The following is an 11,772-nucleotide window of genomic DNA, read 5'->3' as shown; positions in this document are numbered from 1 at the left end:
TAGTACCAAATGTGTGATTATTTTTTCTTCTTTTCTTATTTCTTTTTTAGTTTCTTCTTCATTCTTTTTTCTTCATTTTCTTATTTTTTTAGTATTTTATCTTTCTTTCTTCTCTCTTTTTTTCTCCTTAGTTTATATTTCTTCTTCTTTCTTTTTTCTTTTATCTTCTTTTTCTTCTTTCCTTTTGATTTTTTATACATACATCAATTGCATTCATAATATAAATCAATAACAAAATATCTAATTAAATTAATTATTTAAAATAATTAAATACTTTATCCTCATTTTAAGATTGAAACACCTAACTAAAAATATTCAACTCTTTATATCATTATGAATACAATTCACAATTATTATTACATAGTATTATATGATTCATAATTTATATAATTATACTATAATTATTTATTAATTACTGCTAATTTTAATATTATAACAATAATATTTTTATAATAATTAAATATAATTATAACTATAATTATAATTAACTATATTTGAATGATATTAAAAATAAATTAATTATTAATTTATAACATTAAAATAATAATATTAATATTGATTAATAATAATAGTATAAAGAGTAAGGAGAACGAGAGAAGGTATTATAATATCACTTTTTGGTACTAATTTTATGTATACCTAAAATATTCTTTATGACATAAATGAGAAAATGTATTTGTTTAGAGGATATTTTGGAAAGAAAATTGCATCAAGTTTTTGTGATTTGTAAGTATCGAAAGTGATATAAAATAAAGATCAGTACCATTTACGTGCGAAAAGTGAAAGATTTTATGCAGTTCACTCAATAAAATAAATCTAATTCACATTGTAACCCAGCACTGATTACCACTACACTCTCTCCAAATGTCTGGCGGTCTCTTGAAATTGATAGCGAAACACCATCCTATTGATGATCCTCACCCGAATTCGGAAAATTCAACAGCAGAGAAACCTAAGAAGGTGCTGGAGCTGGATTTAGGTAACGGAAGTCACATTCTACAGATTCCGCGATTCATCTCATACCAACATTCCTCCAACTATTTCGATTATCTCCATCAAAACATCCCTTGGACCCGACCTACCATCCGCGTTTTTGCCCGCTCACATCTCCAGGTTCGATTGCTTCACGATTTAACAAATTTCATATTACAAATGCTATAATGTGAATATGCTTTAATTTTATCTGCATTTCGACAGCCCAGGGATACGTGCTACGTTGCAGGTGAAGGATTGCCGCAGCTAGTTTATAGCGGATATCATCCTCATGCTTATTCATGGGATGAATTTCCACCACTCAAGGAAATTTTGGATATGGTGAGATTTTCTTCTGCCAAGTATCGTTATTGGTGTTTTACTGAAAGACAAATGCTTCGATGTTGCAACCCTAGGTTCATGAAGCTCTTCCTGGAAGCAGTTTCAATAGCTTATTGCTGAATAGGTACAAAGGAGGCAATGATTATGTTGGTTGGCATGCTGACGACGAGAAGCTTTATGGATCAACTCCTCAAATTGCTTCGGTTTCATTTGGATGTGAACGCGATTTTCTCTTGAAGAAGAAACCGAGTAAAGGTGCTCCAGGTGACCATCTCCTGGTTAATGCTTTTTTTGTTGTTGTTTTCCATTGTTTGATTGTATGTTTAGAAAATGCATAAAGTCATGTATAAGATTGTTTTGGCATTTATGTTGCAGTTGCTGCTTATTGCATGATTAGTTGTTAGGCATGACATGGTTTAGTTTCATGCTAAACGATCATTCTTTACTGGCAAAGTAGAAGCAGTTAACTTGCTTAGCAACTTATGATCTATAATCTTGCCTTTTTCAACGTTTTGAAAATGGATCTAGTTTTTCTTACAGATGTTGCTTGCCCACAATTTTAAATGGCAAATGTATGAGCAAAATTAGAAAGCAGACCATGATTAGCTTGACTTCAAGTGATATCAATAAAAGAAGGGGAATAAGTTTGATTGCTTTTATTTTAATTTAAAACCAATCACCTCATAGTGAAGGAATTATAAGTTATCTAGCTCATTTTACAACTAACAGGGTATTGCTGGTTGTATTGTGTTTTAAGTTGACCCTGATTTTATTTTCTTGCAGTTAAGTCCGCTGAAAGAAGTGAAGGGGAACCCCCTAGTAAGAGAGCAAAGAAGCTCAATAACAACAGTGACCAGCATGCTTTCACATTAAAGCATGGGTCTCTTCTCGTAATGAGTGGCTTCACGCAAAGGGACTGGCTCCACTCAGTGCCCAAACGTGTGAAAGCAGATTCCACACGGATTAATCTCACCTTCAGACGCATTATATGACAAATTGCACAGCTATCAGAAGTCTTCGGAGGATGCTAGTTGATCTTGATCTGATGTGGAAATAATTGACGTTTCAACTACGTAAATTTCTGTTATGACTAGTAACTAACTTAACTCACCAGTACTTTGCATATGTTGAGGAAGTTTTTTTTTTGGCTCAGTATCATGACAAAATGTAGATCTGTTGGCCTCTTTTTGAGTATTATGGGAATCTTGGTTTGTTAAGCCCGGTGCCATGCTCTACATTGCTATTGAATCTGACATGATACTCATCAGTCGCTTTGCTTACGAGTGATTTTTCTTTTTATGAGAATGTATCCAAGATACAGAGGCCTAGGGAGTTGCATGCAGGAGCATGGACGATGGAGAAACTACTGGTTGCTTTGCAGTGGAAGCCAGTGGTGATTTACATGTGATGTTGATGAATGACTAGTCACTAGTGACTAGTGAGCTAGAGTTGCTTTCACCATCAGATAAAGGCTAAAAAATGCCCGTGTCCTGTGGATCTGAATGCACTGTAAATTCATTAAGGGCGATGTTTTCTTCGTCAATAGAATATAGTGTTGCTGTTTGTCCTAATATTTTGTACTTATATCCTTTCTTGCATAGTATCATCGGATGTGATAACACGCGCCGCGTGTTTTTTATCCCCAAGGATGGGTTTAGAGTTAATATTTGTTCTTGATTAACTTGTGTAGTTCTACAGGCATTTTTAGTGAGACAGAATCTTAAATTAGGTATGTATCCCCTTCTCTCTCTCTCTCTCTCACACACACACACATAGTTGAAAAATGATGGTGTTTTGAGTTGGGGTGTTGGAGAAGATCCGGAGATCGTAACCGGAGAACGGTGGGTACTTAAAAGGATGAAGATGATCCATGGCTTGACTCCACTTCCAAGACTGTAATAATTCCTCTTGTGTTTTTTCTTATTTGGAGATTATCTTGCAGATAATGAACTAGTTTGTTATTTATGCATGCAATGTCCTGGAGCCGATAACCTGTTTAGTTGAAGTTGGTACCGCGCCTGCACATGTCGAACATGCTGAAAGAACAATTGATGTAAGATACAAAAGTGAACCCATGTGTACAACAAGAAGAATGATTATGAGTGCTTGTATTATAGTTAAACTAAAAATACTGATATGGATCACTGTCGAGACCATTTAACTGTACATCAAATTTGGAAGCTTAACTAAAAGAAAGCTTTACTTGGTTGGCTCATATTTTCTCTCCATTTCTTGTGAACTGCATTATACATTTATACAAGTTGCAGATCTATTATGATGATATCTGTCACAATATGGACACCCTGGTTTGTCCTTGTTTATTGTATTCTTTCTCTCGAAACATGAATGGTAATGCATTAATGTCAGCAAGTACTTGTAATGACTAGATGTTTTACTAGTTTCTTCACATGCTAGAAGAATATAATCTATCTTAACATATAAACTAACCCTGCTAAGATAATTGATTGGCATGTGACAGAAGCGGGCATACAACCCTGATCCTTCCGAAGGAAGAGGGCTTCAAACAAGGGTAAGTTGATTATTATCACTACCCCATTCAAAAGAATCTGTAATGCACAAGCATCCAAATCTGTTGCTGGCTTCTTGATAATTATGCTTCTGGCGATTGAGATTGATGTAAGGAGATTGAACAGCGCAATTGTTGCTAAAATGATGAACATCGATGAAGCTGCGCCGAATTCCATCATCTCTTGCTCAAATCTTTTAGAAACATCATCGTCCACATTCTTCCCAGTGATTACAAAATTCAACTCTGCGAAGCCCAAGTACCTCATGATTATTTGACAGAATCCAAAAAGATAACTGGTAACTCTCTTGTACAGCCACATTCTCTGATCATTATACCATCCCTTTAGTGTGCCTCCACAGCTGAGAAACTCACCCAGACTGTAAGTGTATTTTGCTACAAGAACATATGCATATGGTAGAATCCAGTTGCTTGAAAACTGTGGCAAAAATCAATGCATTCTCAAAGGATAAAAAGTGATTGTTCTAAAAAAAGTAAAATGTTGATGCATACCTGTGGAAACAAATTGATTCCCTTCAGAAGACAAAAGGTCGGTACAGTTACATAGTATAACGTAGCCAAACAGTTTGCTCCCCACAGGTTGTAGCAGAGATATGATATTTGAAGTTGTATTGGGATCTTTCCATGGCCATAGATTAAAGAACAATATTTTGACAGGAATATCTGAAAGAGGCCTTCTGACCATCGAGTTTGCTGAATTAGTGAACTTAACAGCGTCACAGGAGCTACTCCCAAGAAGCCTTTCCTCCCTGGGTTAAAGTAGACGGATCTCCATCCGTTGCACTGTATCGATAATCCAGTGACCACATCTTCAGAAGGACATCCATACTTCAACCCCATCTGTAAGTAACTATATCTGTATCAGACTTGCTAGTGATTGTGGTCACGTCCTTAATGACTCCCTTTGTATACTTTCATAAAATTTGACTGTACTTAGCCGTATAACATAAGAAAAAAATTTACTACATGATATGTATGGTGTGTATGTGTGTGTTTGTGTGTGTGTGCACGTGCACAAAGAGAGAGTGGGAGAGAACCTCCGTGCCCCAGGATGAGTTCTCTTCATAGCTACAGTTTGCTAACTTGGCTGTTTCCTCTAGTAGATTTTCTCTTTCTGGTTCCTGTATCTCATTCACTTGTTTCCAGTTGATTGGAGACCCCTTCTCGTACTTCTTCCCAGTGAGAGCGTCTCTTCTGTGGAAACAGCAACTGCCAATGTATAGTGGCCCTCCATGTGCATCCAAGGCTAGAATCTCTACCTTCAGTTATCAGTAAACCATTATGGTAAGTTCTCCTTTTATCAATCTATACGAGTATGAATTTATGTAACTTGCAGCGTTATTAACTCTTACTTCAGTTGGCACTCTCAAATAACTTCCATAAAGATCATTCTTTGTTATGTTATTGAAACGCTGAGGATACTGCACATAGGCAATGTCATGACCCTGTTTGTCTTCCATGAAGAAGCATAATGCATCTCTCACAGATTGTGAGTTGTTTGAGTAGTGATCACAATCTATATTGAGAATGATTGGGCCGTTGCTTATCCTAGATGACACCCTTATCTGCTTAAGTCCATTAGAGTTATATCCATTGAACATGAACTTATGTTAGATAGGTAGAAAGAAGAATGCTATAAGCTCATTGGACTTACTAAGGCATTCATGGCTCCGGCTTTGAAGTTATGTGGGTACCCAGGTCTCTTCTCACGTGCCAAATATACGAGCATTGGCAAAGGTTTCCCCTCTATGTCCACTGCCTTGTTACCCCTCCCGTCAATTAGCACCTGAAACACCACAAAATGAAATCACGCTTAGAGATGTTCTGCTTAACTAACTCTGTGGAATGCTTTTATATGCAGATGAACTCTTTGTACGTACTTGAAGAATGTTGTGGTGGTTGCTTCTGCTTGCGCCTGATTTCCATTCATGAAGTCCTTTGTGGTGCTTCCTCAAATGATCAGGAACTCTCCCCAGCTTCATGATGTCGGTTATTTGCGCCTCCATTTCGTTATGCAGCTTCTGTTAATATAGGAAAACAAAAAAGAAGATGAATATAAATCAGATTTTGAGCTGATGTCAAGAATTCTGAGCATTACGTACCTTGACTTCCCTCCATTCTTTGGCAAAAGTAGGGTCATCACTAGGTACTTGTTTAACAGCAGAGAAGTAAGCATTAGGCGCCCGCAGCTCGACATTAAAGCTCTTACAAAATGGCAGCCATACTCTGGAAAACTTTGAAGCTTCATAAAGAGCGTAGAACACCAAGTCCGAGCACCCGTCATCGGAAAGATACACGCTGAGCTTCTCGGGAGGGTAATCATACGCCATCACCGACAGCACAGTGTCAGCCACCATTAGTGGCGGCTCCAGTTGAGGGTCAGCTGTGCTTACAAATATGTCTATGCGTGGAAGGTCGTCCCCGTATCTGCATGAAAAGCTTTTCTGTCAGTTCTTGGTTTGATGGTTTAGTTAGGCATGGTTTTTTACCTTCGGGCGAGCCTGTCTTTGAAGGTGTAACGGGAGACAGCTCGATACCGCACAAATTGAGTGATGATCCAGTAGATGATGAACCAGAGTTCTGCCATGGAAATGCCAATCCATGTCCATCTTGTCAGTCCATGTTGTTGTGGGAAGTGCATCACTCTGTAGATGCAGATCAATGCTATGGAAACCGCCATAGAAATCGCGTAAAACCAGTAAACACCGCGCCATTTGCCCGCCTTGCTCTCAAACAGTGGCATGTACTCGTTTTTCTTCATATCCCTTTTCTGTATCTCTTTTGAAATTGTGCTTGGAAAATATGGTTTGCTAATTTGTCTCCAATGTCTTTTTATAAAAACAAATCAGTGAGGAATGTCGTTTTGTGGAAGAGGTGTGATGACTTTCCTCTCCAGTTTTGGTATTTGTCGTGACATCTTTGGTAGTTACGTCTTAAAATTGCTTAGTATTCTATTTCAAGTGACGAAAATGAGACCAATTTCGTAGGATGCTGTTGATCTTGGTCTGATGTGGAAATTATTGGCATCTCAACTCCTTAGATGTCTGTTGTGACTAGTAACTAACTTAACTTACCAATTTGCATATGTTGAGTATGATTTTTGGCTCAAAATGTGGATCTGTTGGCCTCTTTTTGACTTTGATTTTGACATATTGGTTAAATTATGTAGTTCTGCATGCATTTTTAATGATGCAGAATCTTAAATATAAGAAATGAGCCACTCACCCCTGCCCCTTAAAAGACCTTATAAGGGGGAGAGAGGTTATCTAGATTAGATAGAATCTTTACCAAGTTGATGTGGAACCGAATTTAGAGAATTAAATTAGCTTCTCTTTTTTCTCACTCATACACAATTGAAAGATGATGGTATAATGTGAATCCTCTAGATTGAAGACTCATGAACTTGCCCCGGACTTATTCTTGTAAATAAACCCAACGAATAAACAAGATAAACCAAGAAATGGAACAAGAAAAATGGATAAAAGAATAGAGGATGGATTAGTGTTATGATTTAGGTGAAGAACAAGAAAGAAATCCCAAAGGCACTTTCACATACAAACACCTAATGGCTCCACAAACTAGCAACACAAGAACTAGCAAGCATACCTTTACAATCAACCTTAGCCCGGCAAAAGATCGAATGCAACCCGAAGGAATTTGATAAGTCTTCATAAGATGAAGAAGGTGAGCTCTCAAATATGGAGAAATGGTCTCTTACAAACATTCAAAAGCTAATGACAAAAACCCTAGACATGGGTATTTATACTAGAGGTTAAAAGTGCAAAACAAAAGAGGAAAAATGAGCAAAATTCGAAAATCGCACAAAACGCCCGGGTCGGGCGTTTTTCTTCTCCAGGCCGGGCAAATTCTCTGTGGTCGGGCGTTTTGCTTGTTGGACTGCGCGGCTTTTGTAAAACGACCATAACTTCCTCGTCCGGGCTCCGATTGAGGCGTGTAAGGTACTCACGCGAAGCTATTTTGACGATGAAGACAATGGTGGTCTTAGAAGAGAATTTGGACACCATCTTAATAGGCTTTTTCTGATTTGAGTCAGACCTCCGCATCCGGCTTGGCTCCTTGCAATATCTCCACCTTCTTTCCGGACCCCAATCAACCCATGGCCCTCGATGTCGTTGCATCCTATGATTGTGAATATCCGGATTCACATCATCCTCTCCTTATTTGTGAAAGGATTTGTCCTCAAATCCGGTTCTTCGATTATTCTCTAGGACACCCGGATTCACATCATGGTATTTTTTGAGTTGGGGTGTTGGAGATGATCAAGAGATCAAATCCGGAGAAGCTGCTCCAATTATACTTTCAACTGAGTTGAAATTGAAAATTCTCAAAATTGATCATGTGTTGGATATTTTAGTGTAATTGGATAAACTTGATTAATCAGTATTATCATAATGAGACATCATATAAGTCTGGAGGTGCGAAGTGCACGCTTATTTGAATTCATTATGATGTTAGGGGGGAAACCCCTTAACAGATGGACGGGGTCCAAGGGGCAGAGCCCCTGGCTGGGGTCAGCTTGGAAATTTTTATTTCCAACGAAGTTACTGTGTAAGAAATTCATCCAAAAATGTAATTTCTGAAAGTCAAAGGACTAATTTGCAATTTCGGAAACCTTTGAAAAACAGTTAATTTCCGTTATGAAATTAACAGATGCGCTGGTTCATCTTGTTAAAAACTGATCAGTTCTTGTTTGGTTAAAAGATTTTTTTTTCTCAGAGATCAACATAAGAAAGTTCTGATTTTCTCTGAATTGTATCCGATCAAATATTTTGGTAGAACCACCGAAATTGAATCTGAAAGTGATTTCATCACGACTTTCAAATTATCCGTTCTGTTTAGTATTTTGAATCTCCCTAACAAAGATCAAATCAATTGAAAATGTCGAACAAGGAAACAGTGAAGGAAGGAACGAAAGGTTTCGCGAAGTTAGATAAATTTGCTGGCCAGGATTTCAGACGCTGACAAAAGAAGATGCATTTCATGCTGACGAATCTCAAGGTCGTGTACGTTCTGAGTACTCCCATGCCCGAGGCTGTTGAAAATGAAACTCTGGAACAGACGAGGAGGCGGATGAAGTGGGAGAATGACAACTACATATGTCGTGGTCACATCTTAAACGGTATGTCTGATTCTCTATTTGATGTGTATCAAAATGTTGAGTCTGCTAAGGAATTGTGGGATTCCCTCGAAGCCAAATATATGGCAGAAGATGCCTCTAGCAAGAAATTTCTTGTTGGTAACTTTATTAACTATAAAATGGTTGATACGAGGCATGTCATGGAATAATACAACGAATTGTTGAGGATATTGGGACAATTTTCCCAATATGATATGAAAATGGATGAATCCATTTCTATCTCTAGTATTATTGATAAACTGCCACCCTTTTGGAAGGATTTTAAAAATAATCTGAAACATAAGAAGGAAGAGTTGAATTTGGTCGAACTTGGAAGTGACTTCCAAATTGAATAGTCCATACGTGAAATGGAAAAGGGCTTTGATGGTAATGCTAGAAACATGGTTGGTTCTTCTGTGAACATGGTGGAAGAGGGTGAATCCTCAAAGGCTGGTAAAGAGAAACGTATGTTTCAAGAGAAACGAAAGTATCAAGGGAATAACAGTAAGGCTGGGAATAAGAAGTCTAAACTGACTTGCTGGAAGTGTGACAAATCCGGGCATTTTAAGAAGGATTGTAAGTCTGGAAAGGGTGGAGGAAAAGGGAAATACGAGGCTGGTTCAAGTGGATCTTAGGATCCTGAAAAGCAATCAGGTTCGTTTTCTGTACCTAATGATCATTCTGTTGAGAATTATTATGCATCAATAATCTCTAAAGCATTTTATGTGCAGGATGATGATCTTTCATGGTGGATTGATTCGGGTGCAACATGTCATGTATGCAAGGATCGTCAATGGTTCAATGATTTTAAACCAATTGAAGATGGATCTTCTTTGAAGATGGGCAACGTTGCAACTGAACCAATCAAAGGACTAGGATCTGTTAGCCTAGTATTTACTTCTGGAAATTCCTTAGTGTTAGATAATGTTATATATGTACCTGGTATTCGTAAGAATTTAGTTTCTGGTATTGTGTTGAATAATTGTGGTTATAAACAAGTGTTAGAAAGTAACAAATACATTCTGTCAAGGCATGGTACTTTTATTGGATTCGGTTATCTATGTGGTATGTTTAAGTTGAATCTAGATGTTTCTTTTGTTAATAATTCTGTTTGCATGACTTCTACTAGTTTTAGTAATCATGTTAGTAAATTAGAATTGTGGCATGCTAGACTTGGACATGTACATTACAAGAGATTGAAAGATATGTCGAACATGAGTTTAATACTAGCATTTGAGTTGAACATTGAAAAGTGTAAAACTTGCATGTTAACTAAAATAACTAGAAAACCTTTCAATAAGAATGTCAATAAAGTTACTAAGGTATTAGAACTTATACACAGTGATTTGTGTGATTTTCATTCGACTCTATCACTTGGTAATAAAAAGTATGTAGTTACTTTTATTGATGATGCTACTAGATTTTGCTATGTCTATCTATGTCATTCAAAAGATGAAGCTCTTGATAAATTTAAAATCTTTAAAGAAAGTGTAGAGCTTCATCATGGTGTGAAGATTAAAGTTCTTCGCACTGATAGGGGAGGTGAGTATTATGATCCAGTATATTTTGAATCTACTGGTATAATACATCAGACGACTGCTTTATATACATCACAACAAAATGGTGTAGCTGAAAGAAAGAATAGAACGTTGAAAGAAATGATTAATTCAATGTTGTGTTATTCTGGCCTAAGTGAAGGATTTTGGGGTGAGGCTATGTTAACAGCCTGTTATTTGTTGAATAGAGTTCCTAATAAAAGGAACAAGATAACCCCTTATGAACTTTGGCATAAGAAACCACCAAAACTGAGTTATCTCAGAGTTTGGGGTTGTCGAGCTGTGGTAAGACTAACTGACCCTAAAATGAAAACCATAGGTCAAATAGGTATAGATTGTGTGTTTCTTGGCTATCCTGAAAATTCTGTTTGCTATAGGTTCTATGTCATAAATCCCAATGACTATGTAACTGTGCACTCTATTATTGAGTCAAGGGATGTTGATTTCGGCAATGAGGATAGATTCACGTCTTTACCTAAACCTGGAGAGATGATTGCAAGGTCTAGTAACTTTGGTGTAACTGGAAAAGTGATTGATACACCTCCTAATGCTAGGAGAGATGGTAGAGCAAGAAAAGCTAAGTCTTTTGGAGATGATTTCCAATTGTACTTAGTATAAGGATCAATAAATGAAATTAATTTTCAATATCAATAATGTTTTAATATTGGCGATGATCCAAGGACCTACAAAGAAGCTATGGCTTCAAGGGATGTTGCATTTTGGAAAGAGGCAATCCAAGAGGAGATGAATTCTATAATCCAAAATGGTACTTGGAAACTGACTGATTTACCACCTGGGTGTGAACCTTTGAATAGTAAATGGATCTTCAAAACGAAGATGAAGGTGGATAGAAGCATAGACAAATATAAAGCCAGATTGGTTATTCAAGGCTTTAGACAAAAGGAAGGAATTGATTTTTTTGATACTTATGATGTTGCTAGGATTTCCACAATTAGATTATTGTTAGCACTTGCTGCTATACATAATCTTGTAATTTACCAAATGGATGTTAAGACTGCCTTCTTGAATGGTGAATTAGATGAAGAGATTTATATGAAACAACCAGAAGGCTTTGTCATACCTGGTAATGAACATAAGGTTTGTAAATTGGTAAAATCTCTTTATGGACTAAAGCAAGCCCCCAAGCAATGACATCAGAAGTTTGATGACGTGGTGTTGTCTAATGGTTTTGTATTAAACCAAGCAGACAAGTGTGT

General features: G+C 37.1%; 2 protein-coding genes across 11 annotated transcripts; one reads left to right on the top strand and one right to left on the bottom strand.

Moving 5' to 3' along the window:
• Positions 1–850: 850 nt before the first annotated feature.
• Positions 851–6,687, top strand: LOC125202765 (DNA oxidative demethylase ALKBH2). 10 transcript variants are annotated; one of them, XM_048101224.1, is made up of 11 exons: positions 851–1,113; positions 1,198–1,314; positions 1,389–1,578; positions 2,098–2,387; positions 2,618–3,209; positions 3,299–3,367; positions 3,794–4,140; positions 4,520–4,704; positions 5,009–5,146; positions 5,481–5,599; positions 5,724–6,687. In XM_048101224.1, exons 1-4 carry the CDS (start codon positions 865–867, stop codon positions 2,304–2,306), a joined length of 765 nt encoding a protein of 254 aa, XP_047957181.1. In that variant the 5' UTR covers positions 851–864; the 3' UTR covers positions 2,307–2,387; positions 2,618–3,209; positions 3,299–3,367; positions 3,794–4,140; positions 4,520–4,704; positions 5,009–5,146; positions 5,481–5,599; positions 5,724–6,687. The 10 variants fall into 10 exon arrangements, with proteins under 10 accessions (XP_047957181.1, XP_047957177.1, XP_047957183.1 ...); XM_048101220.1 differs by having other exon boundaries at positions 2,098–3,209; positions 3,794–3,844; positions 3,969–4,140; XM_048101226.1 differs by having other exon boundaries at positions 2,098–3,209; positions 5,724–6,276; positions 6,376–6,687.
• LOC125202762 (cellulose synthase-like protein E6) lies at positions 3,500–6,623 on the bottom strand. Its single transcript, XM_048101212.1, has 8 exons — positions 6,352–6,623; positions 5,965–6,289; positions 5,743–5,883; positions 5,517–5,648; positions 5,215–5,427; positions 4,900–5,121; positions 4,355–4,702; positions 3,500–4,280 (listed from the first exon to the last, which is right to left on the bottom strand). Exons 1-8 carry the CDS (start codon positions 6,621–6,623, stop codon positions 3,741–3,743), a joined length of 2,193 nt encoding a protein of 730 aa, XP_047957169.1. The 3' UTR covers positions 3,500–3,740.
• Positions 6,688–11,772: the final 5,085 nt, after the last annotated feature.

The sequence above is a fragment of the Salvia hispanica genome, chromosome 1 (assembly GCF_023119035.1).
Source record: "Salvia hispanica cultivar TCC Black 2014 chromosome 1, UniMelb_Shisp_WGS_1.0, whole genome shotgun sequence".
Lineage (NCBI taxonomy): Eukaryota > Viridiplantae > Streptophyta > Magnoliopsida > Lamiales > Lamiaceae > Salvia > Salvia hispanica.
Note: the sequence above shows the minus strand (reverse complement) of the source record. Positions and strands in the feature narration are given on the sequence as shown.

What these genes read in the sequence shown, in the direction of transcription:
- LOC125202762 (XM_048101212.1), bottom strand. Translation starts at nt 6,623, where the DNA reads ATGAAGAAAAACGAGTACATGCCACTGTTTGAGAGCAAGGCGGGCAAA. An exon ending in AAAGACAGGCTCGCCCGAAG is followed by an intron (nt 6,290 to 6,351) that starts GTAAAAAACCAT and finishes CTTTTCATGCAG; the next exon opens with ATACGGGGACGACCTTCCAC. An exon ending in CCGGAGCCATGAATGCCTTA is followed by an intron (nt 5,428 to 5,516) that starts GTAAGTCCAATG and finishes GGACTTAAGCAG; the next exon opens with ATAAGGGTGTCATCTAGGAT.
- LOC125202765 (XM_048101224.1), top strand. Translation starts at nt 865, where the DNA reads ATGTCTGGCGGTCTCTTGAAATTGATAGCGAAACACCATCCTATTGAT. An exon ending in TTGCCCGCTCACATCTCCAG is followed by an intron (nt 1,114 to 1,197) that starts GTTCGATTGCTT and finishes GCATTTCGACAG; the next exon opens with CCCAGGGATACGTGCTACGT. An exon ending in TCAAGGAAATTTTGGATATG is followed by an intron (nt 1,315 to 1,388) that starts GTGAGATTTTCT and finishes TTGCAACCCTAG; the next exon opens with GTTCATGAAGCTCTTCCTGG.